General features: G+C 40.4%; 1 protein-coding gene across 3 annotated transcripts in view; it reads left to right on the top strand.

The window, feature by feature from the left end:
* The window catches only part of Cdh11 (cadherin 11), a 150,701-nt gene that overhangs the window by 91,234 nt on the left and 38,843 nt on the right, over positions 1 to 20,624 (top strand). For all 3 annotated transcript variants that reach the window (XM_021721566.2, XM_005318258.2, XM_078032427.1), the window contains 4 exons: positions 8,701 to 9,110; positions 13,125 to 13,419; positions 16,365 to 16,484; positions 18,264 to 18,431. In XM_021721566.2, the coding sequence (XP_021577241.1) occupies positions 8,883 to 9,110; positions 13,125 to 13,419; positions 16,365 to 16,484; positions 18,264 to 18,431 (811 nt within the window). In that variant the 5' untranslated portion in view covers positions 8,701 to 8,882. The remainder of the gene's footprint in view (positions 1 to 8,700; positions 9,111 to 13,124; positions 13,420 to 16,364; positions 16,485 to 18,263; positions 18,432 to 20,624) is intronic.

The raw sequence follows: 20,624 nt of genomic DNA, 5'->3' as shown, positions 1-20,624 counted from the left end.
CCTTCTGTTGCTAGTTTAGGATGCCTCTTCCCTGAACTGTTTCAGTGGTTCCAGGACATCAGACAAAACACAAATACACACAAAAAAATCAGGCAATCTCAATAGTTTATGGATTGAATGCACGATAAAATGACACCATTTGGTACATAGTGGACTAAACAAAATATGTGGTTAAAATTCATTTCATCCATGTTTGAACCTTTTAAAACATATTGTGCAGAAATTTCAAAATTATGCATGTGACTTACATTATATTTTGATTGGACATCACCGGATGACTTATCTCAGCACCCTCATGCACATCTGTCTTTACATTTAGCAATTCCTATTAGAAGTATGGGGCCCTTCATGGGGCAGGCACCATGCTGTGCCAATGCACATATCCTGGGCTGACAGTAGGCATTTGTGGAAGGAGCAGCATCCCTCACTGAGCTTAGTCATCTACTGTGTTCCAGGGTGTGTACTGTTTTACAATAGTGATCAGAAAAGAAAAGGCTCTTGCCTTTACAAACTTAACATTTTTTTTTTTGAATGTTCCCCATGTGACAGAAACCCTACAAAGTTCTCTCAAGGCATCACCTCTTTTGATCTTTGCACTCCCACTTTGAGACCCATGCTAGTGTGCTTCCCATTTCCAACATGGCAGCCTGGACTCATAGAGGATGAGTCCTACCTCCAGTGAGTAGTAACTTGAGCTCCATTCCTCTAAGCCCTTCTTCCTGAGCCCCTGCTGTTGTTCATTGTTTCCTGGCAGATGTTACTGCTCACCCTAGTTTCTCCTGCATGTCTTAGATATTCTGAATCCTGCCAATCTCTTAGCTGGAAATCTTTAATGGATTCCCATTGTCCATCAGCAAAAGCTCATTCCTAATGCAAGGATTCAAGACTTGTCACATTAACAGGGCTCTGCATTGCCCAGGCTAAGAGGGCACTGCTGCCATCATGTGAATGTGTGTGAGGCTTCCTGGAGATGGGCAGCGGACTATCCCATCAGCCAGGCACAGGCCTTAGACTGAGATGAAAACCTCCATCCCAGGAGGTCCCTCAGTCTCAGCGAAGCACAGACTCACAGTTTCCTGTAGACATGAAAGAACCTTTAATAGGCAATTTCCAGCTTTCTACTTTATGAAAAGAAAACTTAGTCCCTGAGGAAGAAGCATTTTTTTTCCGGAAGTTACACATCAGTTCACTTGTAGAACCCCTATGCTAGACTGCATTATCTTGACTTTTGGTCTAGAGATCTGGGTGTTTTTTGTTTTTTTGTTTTGTTTTGTTTTTTGCCTCATCTTCCTTGGAAATTCATAGGAGAAGATGGCGTTTTATTTTTTTTAAATATCTTTTTGAGTCGTAGATGGACACAATGCCTTTATTTTATTTGTTTATTTTTATGTGGTGCTAAGGGAATGGACCCAGTGCCTCACACTTGTTAGCATTCCCAGCCCCAGAGAAAATGGCAGTTTCTACAGCTGAACAAGTGATCTCCTCAACTACAGTAATGTACCTTTGAACAGGCCTAACTTTTTCCTCTTAATTCTCATAGTTTACTAGGTCACTGATTTGTTTTTTTTTTTTTTTTTTTGTACTGGGAATTAAACTCAGGGGCACTGACCATCCACAGCCCCTATTTTGTGTTGTTTTTTATTTTATTTAGACACAGGGTCTCACTGAGTTGCTTAGATCCTTGCTTTTGCTGTGGCTGGCTTTGAACTAGCGATCCTCCCGTCTCATCTTCCCAAGCTGCTAGGATTACAGGCGTGAGCCACCGTGCCTGATTTAGGTCACTGTTTTCATAAGGGGCAGCAAAAAGGCAGTGTATTGTCATCTGATGGACAAGGTGTTACATGTGATTTCATAAAACTTCAGAAACAAATCAGCAGGGCTGGGACCCTTGGAGACAGTAGCTAGAGGGCAGTCCCCGATTGCCTAGGTCTTCAGAAAACAGGGTCCCACACTTTTCCATTGGCCTAGCTTAGGAACAGAGGCTGTCTTTACTTCTCTTTGGTTTCTGACTTGCTCTTGACCTAATTTCACTAAAACTTGAGCCACTACCAGTCAGTCAGAGGCTATGCCATTCCTCAGTTCCTTCCCAACCTACCAGTTTCAGCCCCCTCTACCAACTGCAGAGGATTCCTGCTTTCTTGCATTCGAGTTCTCAGGAGAATCTGACTCACCCAGCTTATCATTATGAGCCATGTGGCAGAGGTAGAGGCAGTCAGTGGTCGGTTTATGGCTTGATTGTCACAGGAGTAGGGATGGTCATTTCTCAGAGTATGAGGGGAGGATGCTCCAGGCATTGGTGGGTGTGGGTGTGGCGGTTTACTTGGAAGAGACTGGAGTAGGCAAATGTCAGCTGATACGTCACACATTCATCTGTAGGGTTGTGGTCCCTGACTCATTCTTGCTCTTGGACAGGGTCTTGTTTGCATTGACCCTATCCTACCACCACTCATCTGCATAGGTCATGTTCTCACCATGAGCTGAAGACAGTGACAGATCCTACAGGTAGATGCTACTTGACTTCAGTTTATTCCCAAAGTCCCACCCAAACCCGGCACTGTGAAATGTTACGGACAAATGAAGGAATGGGCAAATAAATAAAGTTTTATACATATTTGCTGGTCAGAGACACTGGGGCATTTTCATACAGGACTTTCATAACAACAGTGACGTTAGGGGATATCAAGTATCTATATATCTTTGCCACTTTGGCCTCATTGTCACTCAGGTAGTTTAACTTATGCAGAAGAAAAAAAATTGAAAATGAAATATGAAATCCCCCTCCCTTTCCACACATCATGGAGAGCACAGTCAAGGCTGACACTGCTGACAGTGTGATTTCTTATATGTGTTGATATATTTTATTCATCTTAATAATTAACATTGAAAAATATTGCAGTGAGAAAAAGTCTGTCCTGAAGACTGAACAGAGCACAATATTAAGTTTTTCAGTGCACACATAACATATGACCGTCTTATCACTTGGAGATGATTTAATTATTAAAGATATAAATAAGTACCAAATGGTTACACAAGGATGAGGTCAGGGGCCTTACATTGGATTCCTATGATACCTTCTGGCTATGGGACCCAAGAATATAAAGTCTTATTATGCAGACATAGAGCATAATGGAATTCCCATCTGACAAAGATGAGTTTCAATATAAAATAAAATTGTATAGTTGAGATGATCCTTGAAGATGGAAAATGCAATCTGCTTGTACTGAAGACCAGGAACGTGAAGGCTCAGAGTTTGGGAGGCAGGTGAAATATTCCCAAGCCAAACACAGGTTTTGTAATCGTATAAATTTGAACTTGAATTGCAACCTTGCCAGTGATTCAGCCTGTACGTGGATGAGTTACTTTACAACTTGGAGCTTCAATTTTCTCATGAATAAAGATCTGAGTAATATTTTCATACAATTGTGGTGAAAACACAGTAAAATGGTGTGTGCTGAGCCCAGACAATGCTGTCCAGTTTTAGGAGAACCAGGAGCCTGGCCAGAGTTAGTAAATACTATTGTAATTTAATTCTGTCTAAACTGTACGTGGTGGAACTAGGTTTTAAGTCCAGGTTTGCATGATACACCAGCAGGGAATGATCTTTCTACTTCCAAAGCTGAGCTCCTGACATTCTCTAGAGTCAGACTTACCTTGGAGCAGTTGTGACATTTCCATTCATCTTTTGAGAACTCGCTGGTCATTAACAAGGGGCTATTTTTCTGCATACATAACATTGGAATTTGGTATTATTGTGGAGTAATGTACACCATAATCCTCTTGTAGTCTACAATGTGTATTTTGCACCTGAAAAGAAGTGATTGCCTGGAGTTCGTGCCAGTGCAGAAATCAGGGAAGAAGACCCGTGATTCGATAATTCTTGTAATACTTCCTCTTCTCTTCCTCAGTGATTTTTCACAGACGAAACATAATTCCTGTGATTTGATTTGAAACCAGAGACCAGCTCAGTGCTGAATGATGAGATCAAAATGGGGAATAAAATATGCTTGAATTAATTTGCATAATAGAATCAAATTGGTTACAAAGCTGTGTTTGTTGAAGGGGAGATCAGAGCTCCTGAGCTCACCAACAAGGGGACTTTACCCATACAGAATGGATTGTGATTCTAGTGCGGGCCTTGGTAATATCCTTCATTAATGATAACCTGTCTTTAGCTACCTGGAAATAAAAAGAATGGGTCCGTCTTCTTTGATCCTTCCAGCTCTGTAGGGAGGAGAGAGCTGAAATTTCAAATCCGTTTCTTTTTGTTAAGTGCTTTCGTCTTTCCTTCTCTACCCCGTAACAATTTCCAGCAGGAGTCCAAATATACTTAAACACCCGTATATGTCATTTTCTTTTACAGAGACAAAAGCAGGCACAGCAAGAGAGTTTTATGCTCAGGGCGCAGTAGCTTATGACGGGCTATCTGCTCTCAGGATAGAGGGGAGAGCTTTCCATCTAGGGCTGGTGGTTTTGCAAATCCATTTTCCTGTCATGTTATTACTCCTGTGACTTTCAACAACATTTATTTTTCCCTCCAAGCAATATGCTCCCTTCATAAAATAAAGCCCTCCTATATGTTTTAGAGGAACCCCAATGCTTAGGCATTATGGAAAGTGCTTTAATGGAAAGATTGTTCAAGAACTTCCCTGGGGGTCTTTATGAAAGCTAATTAGAACACTGATATATTTTCCTAATTATTACCAACATCAAGGTCTTCTTAGGAGGGAGGTCTCCTATTAATTTTCATGCGAGATTCCTGCAAAGTTTCTACCACTGAATACATCAATCACTTCTCCAGATTCTAGAAATATTTCCTTTTTTTTTAAAAAAAAAAAAAAGAACAGAAAAACAAAACCTGAAGAAAGGATTCTTGAGTACATTTTAACTTATATATTCATATTTAACCTGTAAATGTAGAAATTCTGAAACATGAAAAAATATTAAAAAGCAAAGCTTAACTTTTGTGCACTATGAATTCATTAAGGCGTGGGTGTACATCTATGTGGGTGGGCTGGTATAATTACTTCCTGTTCCTCTCTGGTCTTGCTATGAAATGCTTTCTCTTTTTTTCTTTTGGGTTTAATTCATAATTTTCGTCATAGCCTACCCCAAGCCTTCCTGCTCCTGTAACTGAAATTATTGTCATGGTCGGTCTATTGTGTGTTCCTGGGGTTGTGTTTCTACAATCTGATCCTCAGTCTTTTCTCAAACAGACATGACAGGTAGAATCATAGGGATAGGAATGTAAGTACTTGGGCAAAATGCAGAGGGTTCAATCTCAGCTCCCCTCCTTCTTAGCTCTGTAACCTGGGGTGAGTTAGTTTTTCTTGGTGCACCTCAGACTACTTATTTTGTAAACAGGAATAACATTTGTACTGCTTTGTAGAGTTGTTGGAATGATTGCGTGACTCAATTCATGGAAATCCCTTGCAAGAACATTGAGCAGATAGCACCTGAGAAATGTTATCTATTTTTCAATATTTTCATTATAATATTATTGTTGGTGTACACCCAATTACTGGCTTACTTCCCATATTCAGGTGGCTGCTAGGTTATCATTTTTATTACAGTCTCCATATAATTTCCTTATGAAATACAAAAGAAATGGAAAGAGATATTAATTCGCTGATTAGCAACAGACTAACAAGACCCAGATGGCATGGGTTCAATTCAAATCCCAGCTCACCTCTTACCAGAAGCCTAACCTAGCACAAATTTCTTTCTTTTTTTTTTTTTAGAGAGAGATAGAGAGAGAGAGAATTTTTTAATATTTATTTTTTAGTTTCCGGCAGACACATCATCTTTGTTTGTATGTGGTGCTGAGGATTGAACCCGGGCCGCACACATGCCAGACGAGTGTGCTACCGCTTGAGCCACATCCCTAGCCCCACAAATTTCTTTTTCTTCTTCTTTTTTTTAATCTGGACCTCAGTTTCCTTCTCCTTTCAAACAAGAAGCATGTTCATTTACAAGATTGCTATAGAAATCAACAGACACATTAATATTTGTAAAGCTTTTAGAATAATGGTTAGAAAAATACTTTTGTAAATAGACTTTCCTTCTCAAAGGGAATAAACAAAAAGTGATAAAACCCATCTTATACAAAGCTAGAGAAATCATTAAAAAAATTTTATATATTGCATAGTCATCTGAGCACTTAACATAATGAATTTGGACAATGGCATTCACAAGCAAGTTGATTTCACTGTCTTTTCCAACAGAAATAAGCAGACAGTTTTACCATCTAACAAAGCCTAAGGTTGATTATTTACTGGTCATATGGAAACTCTTAAATGCATTAACATTAAGCTAGATTGTTTTTCTTAAAAAGGGGGAAAAATGTTGTCATCTAGTTTCCACACTTTGGTGTCAGAAATAATTGTACTTTACAGCAAAATGGCAGCCAGAATAGAGAGGTGCAGAAATATCAACTTTAATTAAACCCTTTCTTTCAAATACACTTCACAGTTTATATGCAAGAATAATTTATCACCATGTGAATGAACGTTTAATACTTGGCATGGTACAAAATGGGCAGGGATCTCACAGCACCATATGTTCTGCCTTTTCTCTTGCTTCTTGAGTTTCTATAGAGGCAATATTAATTTTGAACTTGAAGTATGTGGTTTAAATCCTATGTTCGAATTTTGTGGATGGACTGCTTTGAGCTCAGATCCCAGGTATATACCAAATAAGATACAAACTCAACTATTAAGAGGCTGATTTCCAGTCTAGTAAAGACATAGTATATGAGTCAGGGGGAAAAATTGGCCCCCACCATCTTTCACCAGAGCTCCAACCACGAATATAAAGATGGAGGCCTGTATAGAGAATTTCAATCAAGGGCTTCATTTTGCTGAGAATGAAGCAGATTGTCACAAAAGGGAAAATGATGATGTTCCATGATAAGCTGGGGCAGATTCCCACCCAATCTCACTCTTCACCATGTAATTCCGGAGACCTCCCTGTTGCTTCCTATTTGCCTCATTTTGGGATCTCACCACTCCTGGGGCTTCTCTGTGCTCTTTCCACATTATCTGGTTGGCTTGCTATATAAAAAAACATTTAGTGTCTTATTAAAATGCTGCATTTAAGGTTGAAACTGTTAAATGGCAAACACTTCATTTTTGACCTGCTTTTCTCTCTCTTACACTTTTACCCACCCAAGTGCCCACATATCACAAATTTTGAATATTACACTTTCTATTATTTGAGAAGTAGCTATCATGCTACCATCACAAGTGTTGTTGAGAACAATGATTGGACTCCTGAAATTATCATTTTGCCATATTACAAAAAAAAAAAAGAAAAAGAAAGAGGGAGCCTGGTTTGGCAGAGTCAAAGACCATCAGAAGGGAAGGAATTAGAACAAATTGGGATTCCTCTAATTCCTTTAGTTCTTAGACTACCAAGGCCAAATTGCTATGGTATCCTGAGTTATTCCTGTTCTTCAATTTCTCCCTTAGAGAAAGCACCTCTTCTGGGCACCTTCATCTGCACTCACCCCTAAAGTGAGGGAGATCTGCAGGCTTAGATTGTGGCCCTCTAGGAAAAGTGGAAGCAAGCCAACATGTGTCAGTTTTCCACTCGGTCTTCAGTCTTATGTGGGTGCAAAAGTTCTCGTCCTCCTTATCATTCACAGGAGACCCCAGGGGCTCATAGTAACTGATTGACATGTCCAAGGTCATTCATCTTATAAGATCTAGAAGTGGTATTTCAATTCAGGCCTATCTGATCTTCAAGTCTAATTACCTTCCACAGTTACTGCCCATCATCCTTGGGATCGGACCTGACCTCTCGTCTCTATCATGCTCCATTGCCTGCTTTCCTTACAGTTTCCAGTCATGCTAAAGTCTTGGAATATGTTGTGCCTTTCACTACCTGTAGGGTCAGGGTCATGCTAGTCCTTCTGTCAGGTATCCTGTTTTAGTCAGCTTTTTTCGACACTGTGAGCAAAAGACCCAACCAGAACAATTGTAGAGAAGGAAAAGTTTATTTGGAGACTTACTGTTTCAGAAGTCTTAATCTATATATAGCAGACTCTATTCCTCAGGGCTCAAGGTGAGGCTGAACATCATGGCAGAAGAGTGTGGCACAGGGAAGCAAAGAGATCTACCCTCACCAGATACAAAATATATAGCAATGTCCTGCCCTAATGACCCAATTCTTAACCTCATATCCCAGTCATCTCTCCTCTGAACCTTCTTGCGTTGTCTCACACGTGAGCTGTTGTGGGGATACCTGACATCCAAACCATAACATAGCCCATCCTTTCCCTTTTTGTTGCTCATCCATCCCACCCTCTAGATAATCTGCCTTAAGTGCCGTAGTCTCTGCCATCTCTATTTTGGATTCTCTGTTCCTCTCCTGGGTTTTCATAATACTCCAGGTTGATCTGTTACAAGAACTTAACCAAACACATGCACAATCAATTACACTAACAGATAAATAACCGTGAACCAGGTATTGTGCTAAGAGACTTTATGTGTATTACTCATTTAATCCCTGTGACAACCTTGCCATGAGTAGGATTCTTATCCCCATTTCATAAATGAGCGAGTTGAACTCAGAAGAAATCAATTAGCTTTCCCTAGGCTGACAAGTGGTAAGACTGACACTCCAACCTAACTGTTTACCAAATGGCAATGAAATGAGGTGAGGGCGAAGCCTGCAGCTAATCAAACCTCTCTTTGCTTGCAGAAGCCGCCTGGGGAAGTGGGCAGCCCTGACGTGATGTGCTCAGAGAGCGAAGACCTTCCGTTCCAGGAGAGGTCTGCTTGACGTACCCCGGAGGGAGACTGACCATAGGAAAGGCATACCACTCGGCTGGGCTGGCGGAAGGGTGACAGCTGCATTCTCCTGTGCCTACCACATAACCAAAAATGAAGGAGAACTACTGTTTACAAGCCGCGCTGGTGTGCCTGAGCATGCTGTGCCACAGCCAGGCATTTGCTCTGGAGCGACGAAGCCACCTGCGGCCCTCCTTCTATGGACATCATGAGAAGGGCAAGGAGGGGCAGGTGCTGCAGCGCTCCAAACGAGGCTGGGTCTGGAACCAGTTCTTTGTGATAGAGGAGTACACCGGGCCTGATCCTGTGCTCGTGGGCAGGGTAAGCTGACTTTCACGTGACATTTACCTGTTTCCCTCCCCCATGGGAACAATACCATATGGACAATAAAAATCAAAAAAACAAATAGGGAAAACACACAGGATCTGACATCAGTGAAAACCCAACCTCATGCACACACCTCCTCTCAGTCTTTCCCCAAGATATAAACTTACTCATGTTTCCCGCTTAATGCAATACCATAATATTGTTTTTTTCTCAAGGCTGCTTCATAGTCTACTGTAATGGAACTGATCATGATTTATTTAATCATCCTCCAACTGGGGGGCATTTCCTTGATGACGTTCTTTCCCCCAACTCGGCTACCTTTCCTTTGTATTTTCGTAACTCTCTTTGTGCTTTTTATCATACCTTGCTTTGCTGTATTATTCCTATCTATACGTTTCTCTCTTTCTCACTAAACTCCAAGGTACTTTGCATCAGAGAAAGGGTTGTGCTTGTGTCTCCGGGTTCTGGTTCTAAGCCCGGCTTTGAAGAGATCCGTGAAGGGGGTATCACAGGATGGGCATAATTTTATCCCTGTTGCTGTAGGGATGGGAAATCCCATGGGAGATGGTTTCAGATTCCTAGCCTTACTCGGGTTCTGCCTGTTTTGTGTAGCATTACCAAAAAAGCTTTAAGGGTAGAGGGTCCAAAACATATTTGGGAAACTGACTTGCCACTCTCATTTATGGTAAAATATGCAGGTATTTTTCAGATGATAGTGATATGAATGACAAGGAGATTGTTATTTATAAGCATCAGAAGTGAAACCCTACTGTGTGTAGGTGCAGTGCTAGGCATGTGTTAAACCAGGTTAAAAATAATTCCTGACTTGAAAAGAGTTTGGAGTATAGGGGCAAAGACACAGTCTCCTCAGCAGTCACAAAAGAGAAAAACTAAAATGAGAAGGAGGATGGATGAAATTCAATAAAAGGATGATTTAGGATCTAAAAGTTCCAGCAGAAGTTACTCAACAAAGGGGGAAAGACGCAAGGGCAGAGGTCTGGGGCATTTTTGAACCCATTGGATTCCAACAAGGTTATCTTCACTGTTCCTTAGCATAAGGAATAAACACTTCATATTTATATCATTGGCATACTTGGAGGGGATTAGGAAGGCTCAGTAATATTGCTTGGGGTTGGGAACATGTTTTTGAAAAAAAAAAATGTACCAAAGGAATTTTATCCATTTGTACCCCAAATGAAAAGCTGTGGATATAGCCCCAGGAGGTGGAAATTCTATTAAGTAGAAGAGACAGTCTCTGAGCCTTCAGCTGAGGCAGAGGTTATGTAGCTTGAGCTGTGTGTAGAGTTCTGTGTGAATAGTTCTGAAAAGATAGAACCTGCTGCTGTGGGGCTTTCTCACTGGGGATCCATGATGTGTTACAGTGGGAGGGCTACACAGAGGGCAGGATCTGGGGAGCCATGTCATCATCTCTGTGGACCCAGCCATGATCATGGCTACTAGAAGGGAACACAGGAAAAAGGGGGAGTCAAAGTGTCTCCGCAGCTCACACCTGAGCATGAGCCTCATGTCAGAATGGATGTGGGTGGGAAAAACTGGCTGCATCATATGAATTTTCCTTTTGAAATGGTGCTGGGCTAGTTCCCCATAAATCAGAGCAATCGAGAAGCTGACTTGTTCTGTAACAACCTTTGATTTGACGACATTCAAGGTTGAATGCTTCAAGATTCCCTGAAAAAGTCAAATTTGGCAAATCATAGAGTTTCAGGTGTCTTGTAGGAAATGCAGTCTGCGTCGTGCTGTGCCGTGCTGAGGAGGGAGACCGTCCTTCTGTGAGTCAGGACTTGGCTGTGTATGGCACAGCAACTGATCCCTTGACAGCGTCCACTCATTGCCCAAACTGGTTTCTGGGTGAAGCCTGATAAATACCATTGTCAGTCCTGGAACTCCTCTTTGTAAGAGAGAAAGGGAATTCATATCTGACTTGCAAATCTGAAAACAAAGTAGAAAAAAAAATAAAACTCGAGGAAGAGTGTATTCTATAAAATTTTCAGTTCTTTGGCTGCTCATGAAATTTCTTGGTTTAATTCCTAAGGAAGGTGTCAGATTCACATGTCCTATAGGAAGGCCTCCACACACTTTCAGTCACTGGCCACTTTGACTTGTTTCCTCATTCGTCAGCCACAGGATAGATCCCCTGACTTTTGACAATTCTGAAGCAGAAAATACAGAGAAACACACCCTACCACCCTGGGAAGGGCTGGGGGCCGGGAGGGAGGGACCTTACGGGAAAATGAATGAAGATTGGAGCAATTCTGTCCATCAGTTTTAGGCCATCAAATAACTTCCTATGTTATCCACAAATGGTCTTGTTCTTTGAAAGTGTGTCAGCCACGATTTCACAACAACACACAGCTCGTGGTGAGTAAGGAATTCTGAAATAAAGTTTTATTTTTTTTCCCCAAGACATCATGTGGTCCAAAAACATCCTGACCTTTGAAATATGTACCCACATGTATTCCTATGAAGTGAAATATTTGGTGTATTTGAAACACCACGAATCCATTAGGTATCTTTGGGGAAACTGAAATAATATGGAAATTTTAAAAAGCTTTATGTTCAATCTTGCTTTGTGACGGGGCCAGCTCTCTATGCTTTGTGTTTCATAGTCATAATTAAAATTAGAGTAGTAATAATAATAATCCATTAGCATTCATAATACTATTAACATTGTTAATATTAAATATAATTAGTAATAATAATTATTATTTTTATTATTGTAAATGTCATTTGCATAAAACATTTCAGCTTGCTATGGGTTTTCTTATGTAGCAGGGAGAATCAAGGGCTTCTTGTTCACTTGCCTACTGTGGAAGCCTGTGAGAACAAGAAAAATAATGCTTCTCTTTTCCCACAAAGAGCATCATGAGGGTCAAACAACTCAAATTAGGATGAAGTCTTCCGAAATTGAAATGGAACAACAAAGTGTGGAGAGTTCGTTGCACAGGAAAATCAGATGAGGTCTTTGGAGGTAGTTCATGTTCCAAAGCAGGGCTGAATCAAGGTCATAAAATACAGGGCTGGTAGTCAAGTAACCTGGGTGATTTCTTAGCCTGGCAAGTATGGATTTAGGAAGGTTTCACCTTGTCTCTAGGCTTTGTCCAGAGGGAGGAACCTCAAGGATTTTAAGGTTGTTTCTAGGGTCTATGGAATTGCACATGTATTACCCCATCCCACTTGACCATCCCCTGTGGTCAGATTGGGATCTCCTTCTATGAAGACATATCCCCAGATATGTCTGCATATCAGAGTGCTGCACAACAATGATTCTGCAGAGATCTGATCAGTTGAATTGTTAGAGGTAACAAAATCCTAGACACATCCCAAAGGTCCCTTGAAGAAGAGGGTGAAAAGAGATGATAATAATATGCACACTGTGGGTGTGGTAGACCTAGATATATCCACACGGAAGGGCACCTGAATTTGCTGTTAGAGGAAAATGGCAAGGCGAGGAATGAAGTGTGTGCTATGACCTTTATTGGATAAAAATAAGCTAGGACACATGTGAGTGAAGATGAGAATATCTTCCAGAGGATGCACATGAATCTAATAACAATGATGACTTGTGAGCAGAGAAGATGAAGGAGAAGGATCCAGAAATGAGAGAAAGGCTTATAATTGCATAAATGCATTTTTAAAATATGATGCATTTCTTTCAAAATGAATATTATGATATATGTGTATGTGTGTATATTTTGTATGTGTGTATGTGTATGGAAAGAAGGAAAGAAGAGAATGAGTCTTAGAATAAAAAAGAAAAAACGTTTGAACCTTGGCCTGGTTGTTGCTCAGTTGTGTGACCCTGGCCAAGGCAAAGATCTTCCTTAAGATTCTGTCTCTTCATTTGTAAAATAAGGGTGAACTCTTATGATGTGTGTATGTGTGCACATGCACATATGTGTGTGCAGAGATTGTAGCAATCAGCATGGGGTCACTTTCTCCCTGCTCCATCACTTGTGAAATTACAAATCTCCGTTTCTCTTTTCCTAGCTCCATTCCGATATTGACTCTGGTGATGGGAACATTAAATACATTCTCTCAGGTGAAGGAGCCGGAACCATTTTTGTGATTGATGACAAATCAGGGAACATTCATGCCACCAAGACTTTGGACCGAGAGGAGAGAGCCCAGTACACACTGATGGCTCAGGCAGTGGACAGGGACACCAACCGGCCACTGGAACCACCATCGGAATTCATCGTCAAGGTCCAGGACATTAATGACAACCCTCCGGAGTTTCTGCATGAGACCTATCATGCCAATGTGCCTGAGAGGTCCAATGTGGGTGCGTAAGTGGGGAAGACCTGCTCCACTTTCTTACCTGGTGTCCCTGCAAGTGGCCAGTTTGGTGCCTGTCCTCCCCAGTCAGGAAGTAGAACTTGTGCTGTGTCTTTTGTGGAAAAATAACAAACCCCACTTTTTCACTGGTGTAGTGGGAAGTTCAAATGGATTTGAGGTATCAGAGCTTAAGATTTTTAAAGGACAGAGAAGAGGGAAGAATGTGATTGAGTCTGGGTAATTCTGACCTTTGTATTCTCAGGTGTATGAATCAGAATCAACTATATCTAGTCTCTTATCCTTCATTTTCTCTTCTGTGAAATAGGAATGGGCCATATTGGTTGGTGTGCAGTAAATAATAGCAATGGTAGTCTTTGTTGGATGGAGACCATCTAATAATATTTTATCTAATTTTTTTTCAGGGTGGGTATAGTGGAGATTGAACCCAGGGGCATTTAAACACTAAGCCACATCTCAACCCTTCTAATTTTTTTTGTTTTGTTTTGTTTTGAGACAGGGTCTCACTAAGTTGCTTAGGGTCTTTTCAGGTTGCTGTGGCTGTCCTCAAACTTGTGATCCCCTTGCCTCAGCCTTCTGATTTGTTGGGATTATAGGTGTGCACCACCGTGCTCAGCTTTATTTAAATTTTTTATGTGATTACATAATTATTTATTTGCAATGTAACAGGTCCAACTGCGTCTATTTTATAGATTAGAAACACAAGACAGAAGTAGGTTAACTAATTTACTCAGGGTCATCTGCATGATTAAGTGGATCCAGAATGCACAGTTCACTACACTTCACCACATTATGATACCTGTGGATTTAGAAGTGGGTGTGTCATTCCAGTGTGTTTGAAGGCACACTGCATTGCTAAGTGGTAGGACTCTGAAGGCATTCTCCATCTGGCCACCTTCTGGTGATAACTTCCGTTTGGCTTTCTAGCACACATGCAATTGAAGTCTTTTGACAAGCAAACCTCAGATGAGAAAAGGTCTGTCTTTCACACAGTGGGCAGGCCTGTTCTGATCAGGGGTACATGTGATCACATGAGCTCAAACGAATGTAGGCACCATCAGCATCAAACAGTCCATTTTGATGAATGAGCAAACCAAGTCCTAAGTATGGGGGTCAGCCGACTCAAGAATATTAGATGTGTCCTGACAGCCCAGAGGCCCTCTCACTCTGCATATGGGAGCCTCTTGGATCCTCCTTCCTCTTCCAAGTAAATTCAAGCTCTTCTCATAACTTTGTGAAATCAGATCAAGTCATTTTCCAACCTCTTTCCTTCCCACTTCCCACAGAGGATTTTTTTTTTAACTTTCTCAATATGTAGGTCTGGATTCTACTGAGAAATAATAGACATTAAATAAATCTGTATAAATAGGGGATGGCAGAGTCAGGAACTGAGCTGCAAGGCAGCAGAGAGGTGGTATGGGAAAGCTAGCTATCTAAAAGGATAACCCACAGGAATTTTTTTTGTTCTCAGCACTATGGTCCTGGGTGCTTCGGTATAGCACCCAGATTCTCCACAATGGCATATAAAAGTGGAGTCCTGGGTGTCAGACAGTACTGGGACACAATCCTTACTGTACCTCTGACCAGCCACATGAACCCAGGCAACTTCTCATACCTTTCTAAGTTTGCATTTCATCATCCATAAAATAAGGTTAAGTAAAAAATGGATTTAAAATACAAAGAGTTGAAAAGCACTTAGCAAGAGTTTTAGAAGTAAATGAATCATGAAAATTAGTAATTTGCTTAGCTGTGATATGATCCTTTTCTCCTTTGTAAAGTCTCCGTTGGAGATTTGAATTTGGGAAGAGTTCAAAAAAGACCATTCGCATAAACAATGAATGATGGGAGGTCACCAGAAAAGAGTGAGATGTACTTGGACAGGAGATGAAAGTCCCTGACAACGCTGTAAAGTAAGAACAGTTAGAAACAATGTCTCTGGGCCTCCTTGCCTCCCACACAGATCCTTCTTCTCTGATGAAAATGTCCGGAAGGAACCAGCTGTTTTCTTTGCTTGCTGAATTGGGGCTAGACTCCTGACTCTGGCCATAAACAATTTGTGAAAGAGATTGCAAAACATCATACCTCTCACTCAAATGTCCCACAAGTAAAATGGATATAAAAAACACCCAACAGAGGAATTCTGGCAGAATACATGGAATGAGTCCCAAATGGTGCCTGGTGCAGAGAGGTTGGGAAATTGACAATTTTCTACTTCCAGCTCCTCTTTCCTCTCTCCAGTGTGCCATACCCCAGATATTTGGTCCTTGTGAGCAGCAAAGAACTGTTCACTGGTTTATCCTCTTTGGGACCCATGAATGCATGCCTCAGATCACACTAGGTGCCTGTCATGTGGCTGCTAGACTGATTAGAGGTGGAAAGATGCTGTTTTCATGTCATTAGGGAACAACGTTCTGCACAATATTTATAGCCATAAATTAATTAAAATGTAGTATTAGCCGCAATTTTATTACATGCAAGGCTACAATAAATGATATATTTATTGCCAGGCTACAGATGGAAGGCTGCACTCTGTCCTTTCATGAAACGCAATTCATCATTAATTTTCATTTATTATGCTCTTTGGGGAGATTTTTATTTAATTATTTGATATACTGAGCATTTCAATTGCATGAGTCTTAGAATGTTTGGGCAATGATGTTCATATTATTATTTTAACTACTAAGCATAGCGGAATGTAATAGGAATATAGAAAGTTTTGTTTTAAACCATGCAATTAAAAGGAACAGGAAAGCAAGAGAGAAGGAAGAAAGGAAAAAATAAAGATCACTTTGCATCTCAACTCCCAGAAATGGAGAATCTGTTGACTGATTGTGAGGCCCTCCTCTGAGTTTCATTTTAAAGTAAAACTTTATAAACAAGAACGTAATTTGAAAAGCCAAGGGATGTTTCTAATTAATTTATTCCCCTTTTCAGGAACATCAGTAATCCAGGTGACAGCTTCTGATGCAGATGATCCCACCTATGGAAACAGTGCTAAATTAGTGTACAGTATCCTTGAAGGACAGCCCTACTTTTCAGTGGAGGCACAGACAGGTACTATAGAATGTCACTGTCATTGTGATTTGCGATGCATTCGGAATGAGGAGTTCACACCTGTTCATGAAACCTATCGGAATCCCAAGTTTTCCCAAATCTAACATGAAAATAAAGAGGGCCACCTTAGAGGAATCGTGTGAGGATTAGACACTCCATGCATGTGCCTGGCAAACAGTTGGCTTACAGTGTGACATATTTATTATTGTTGTGTCTGTGTTTCACCTGGTTTCAACAAATGATTTCAAACTTCAACTTGAATGTCAGAAAGGTCTTGAACTATGGATCCAGATTAAGAGACCACCAAACTTGGAGACTGGTGTAAATACCAGTAGCTCTCAAAGCATGCTTTGAAGACCACTGTGCAAGCTAGGGAGTGTCAGAGGAGGGTGTTAATATTCATGTTGCCTCAGGAGAGAGACAGCACTTTCCCAATCTCCCCTGCTGTGAGCATAGATTACCAGTGGACATCAGCATCTAGATAAATAATTTATACATTTCTTACAGAAAACAAGAGCAAACCAAAAAAAGCGAATCAATACCATGACTGAAACAAAAAAACAAAATCTGTCACTTCATTTATACCAAATTTGACTCTTGACTAGAATAAACATTACAATCCTACAAAGCTGATCATCCATAATATTATTTCAGGGGCCTGTATGTCTCATTGTTTTAAAATATATTTACCAATAATCTGTGCCTCTTCTTATCACTAATTTGATAACATATATATGTGTATGTGTATACATAGCCCACCAGATATCGTTCATTTACTTGGTATAATTTCCTTTTACCTATGTATTCATTTATTTGCTCAGAATATGATTTATGCAGTTAGTTGCAATGATTTCTCAAAGGCATTTCTCATAACCCTTTCCAGGTTAACCAAAAATACATATGGGACTTCATCTAGATTGTCGACATGTTTAAAATTGGAGCCTTCTTTGTCTCAGGGATGCACTAATAACTACCGGTTGGAACCTGCCAAATTTTTTAACAGATAAGGAAAAAAAAAATGAGACCCAATGATTTCTAGGGTATTGCTCAGAAACAGAAAAGTGTTGGGGAGGAAGAGACAGATCAGGACTGAGTTTCTTCAGTGCTCTTTTTATACTTTTAGGACAAGTACTACCTTATCTGCAGAGAGAAAAAACATTGCACATCCTCCTTGAGATTGAAGTGCAGAGTGGTCATGCCAATCATGTTCCTGTATCCAGGGATTATGATGAATTCAATCATGAATTTATTATTGTTGTCAGTGATAGTAGACAGTACATATTTGTATAAGCATTGCATATATTCCTAAATCATTTGTTTTGATCTTTCAAAAAATTAATATTAGCATTTTACAGTATTCCGTGAAATATATGCCTCCCACTTTAAATTGAATATGAGCAATAAAAATGTTTCTAATGATTACATGTAGAGATAGATTTCCAAAGATCCTGCTAGAAGTTCAAAGATATGGGTTTAGCCATGGACAGCCATGCAAGCGGGAACTCAAACTTCAGAATTTTTGCATATGAGAAAAATGAGGTTATTATTTGCATGCACAGTGAAGCAAACAAAATGAAAATTAATGCAGTTTACATAATCTTCATGATTTTCTTGAAAAGACACTGATGCCTCAGGTGTGGTTACTTTCAGTTACGATTATCATGTTAAAATGACTTTTCTTTCAGAAAACAGGTTGTTTTACTCATCCGGTGCTTAAAACATTTCATTGCTGTAATGTTATAAATGAGTATCTGTGATGTTTCCTGCTCACCTGCCCAGGTATCATCAGAACAGCCCTTCCCAACATGGACAGGGAGGCCAAGGAGGAGTATCACGTGGTGATCCAGGCCAAGGACATGGGTGGACACATGGGCGGACTCTCAGGGACAACCAAAGTGACCATCACACTGACTGATGTCAATGACAACCCACCAAAGTTTCCGCAGAGTAAGTAGGTGGGCTTGGCTTCACTGTTCAGCACTGCCCCCACGAGCAGCCCCCACCCCCATCTATATTGACCCGTTCCTGCTTTACTCAGCTCGTGAAAAGGAAAATGCAGAAAACTAGGAGCTCTTTATGTCGTTCTTGCAGAAGGCAAAGGCAAGATGACAACAACCACAAAACTTCAATGGAATAAAGGTAGTGGGACAAAGAGAAGGCATGACAATTTCTATGACTCGTTTTGCTAGGGATTTTATCTATTATGTACTAGCACTGTGATCTAGTAATTAACCTTCCTCTGTCTTAATATTCTTATCACTAACCTGGATATGATAATATCTAAGTCAACCATTCGTTACTATGTAACAAACTGCCTATGAGTTTTTTTGTTTGTTTGTTTTATCATGAGTCTGTAATTTGGACAAGGCTTATAGGACACGGCTCTTCCCTGTTTTCCACAGTATCAGCTGCGCTCAGCCCCACTGAGGCTGGAAGATCCACTTCCAACCTAGCTTTCTCACATGTCTAGTGGGCCCATATTGATTTTTGGCTCCTCTCCCTGTAAACTTTCGGTCCCAAAGACAGGAGCCCCAAGGACACCAGACAGAAACTGCATTGCCTCTTGTGACCTAGCCTCTTGAAGTCACATCGCATCCTTTCCAGTGTGGCCAGAAGGCTACCACAAGTGGAGTGGAGTGGCTATAGACCACACCTTTCCATAGGAGAACCATCAAAGTCGTGTTCAAAAGTGTGTGGGATAGGAATTATTTCTTGACCTCTTGGTGAAAATGTGATCTTCCATAGTATCTAATTAGTAGGATTACAGTTAGGACTACAAAAGCTAGTATAAAGTCTTAAAATGACAAACGAATGTCAGCTGCTGTTATCTGGGTTGTTCTAAAAAGTTTATAGAATTGCTGAGGGAATTAGAAATATGATTTTGGAAGTTTGTGATTAATAATTGTGATTACAACAACCGCCTTTTCTATTATTTAATGATTAGTCGTTAATATTATAAATCCCTGCAAAAAAAAAAACCCCACATTTCACAGATAAAACTGGCTTCCATCAAAAGTGGCATAAGTTGCCAAAGGACTGTATCAAAGTCAAACTTTGAACACAAATCCCTCACGTATACGGAAGTGAATACAAGGGTAGAGTGGGATCACGATGCTAGACCTCGGGAGTGGGGTTCACCACAAAGGTATCTCTTTTTTGAGAAATCCATAAATTTATTGCCAGTGAGATGGCACTGAAAATGGAAGAATAAAAACAGATAACCAAATGTGGCCCCAGAGAGGCACCATGGTTACTCAAAGCAATCCAAAGAACAGTCTAGAAAATGGAAACACTGAGGTGGAAGATTAGAGGCAACCATCAGTTCTCATAGGGTCTCTCCAATGGGGAAAAACTGCTTTGCCTGGTTAGGTACAACATTCAGCATCAACAACAAGATTAAGGCCCATATAACATTTGAAAAGCCACATGCTTCATTATCCACACTATAATATTGTTTGATGTGCTGGAAGGAGTAGGGCACATGGGATTATTAATGCATAGCTGTTATTGTTCTTGCTCATAGAGAATCCTATAGTAAAGTTAGTGTAGCTGTACCAGCTGCACCAGTTTCATGGTCATGAACTTGAATGAGATTTGTAGGAACTCAACTTATACCAGGTTTTCTAAGCCTTTCCCTATGTTGGTGATTATCTATAGAAATTCCCACCGTGCCTTTAACATGAAAGGCACAGGAGATGAAATTGAATATGGTTCTGAACTGAAAATATCCAAAGCCAAATAATATAAATACAGAGTATTGTAAGGAAACTATGAAAGAGGAAAATAAAACATAAGGAATTTAACTCATGTGCCTTCCACTGCCTTTTTTACACAACTAAGCCACAACCTACCTGCATACCATCATCTCCTAACAGAAGGCCCTCTTGTCTCACCAGCTTTCTAGCTAATGTGTATACATCAGGGTGCTGCCATTGGCTTTAAGTGACTCCACCGTCACTGCTGCTCAGTCCCTTTGGTTGAGATTAGATATCTTCCTCTAAACATATTTGGCCTCATTCTTCAAAATCAATCTCTTTCTCCTTCTCACCCATACAGATTTATCTTACACTTGTGTGTTCACTCACATTCATACACATACACAAACACACTTACATGAATATATGTCACACATTCATCACA

Source organism: Ictidomys tridecemlineatus, chromosome 15, assembly GCF_052094955.1.
Source record: "Ictidomys tridecemlineatus isolate mIctTri1 chromosome 15, mIctTri1.hap1, whole genome shotgun sequence".
Lineage (NCBI taxonomy): Eukaryota > Metazoa > Chordata > Mammalia > Rodentia > Sciuridae > Ictidomys > Ictidomys tridecemlineatus.
The sequence above is the reverse complement of the archived record's forward strand: the minus strand, read 5'-3'. Positions and strand labels throughout refer to the sequence as shown.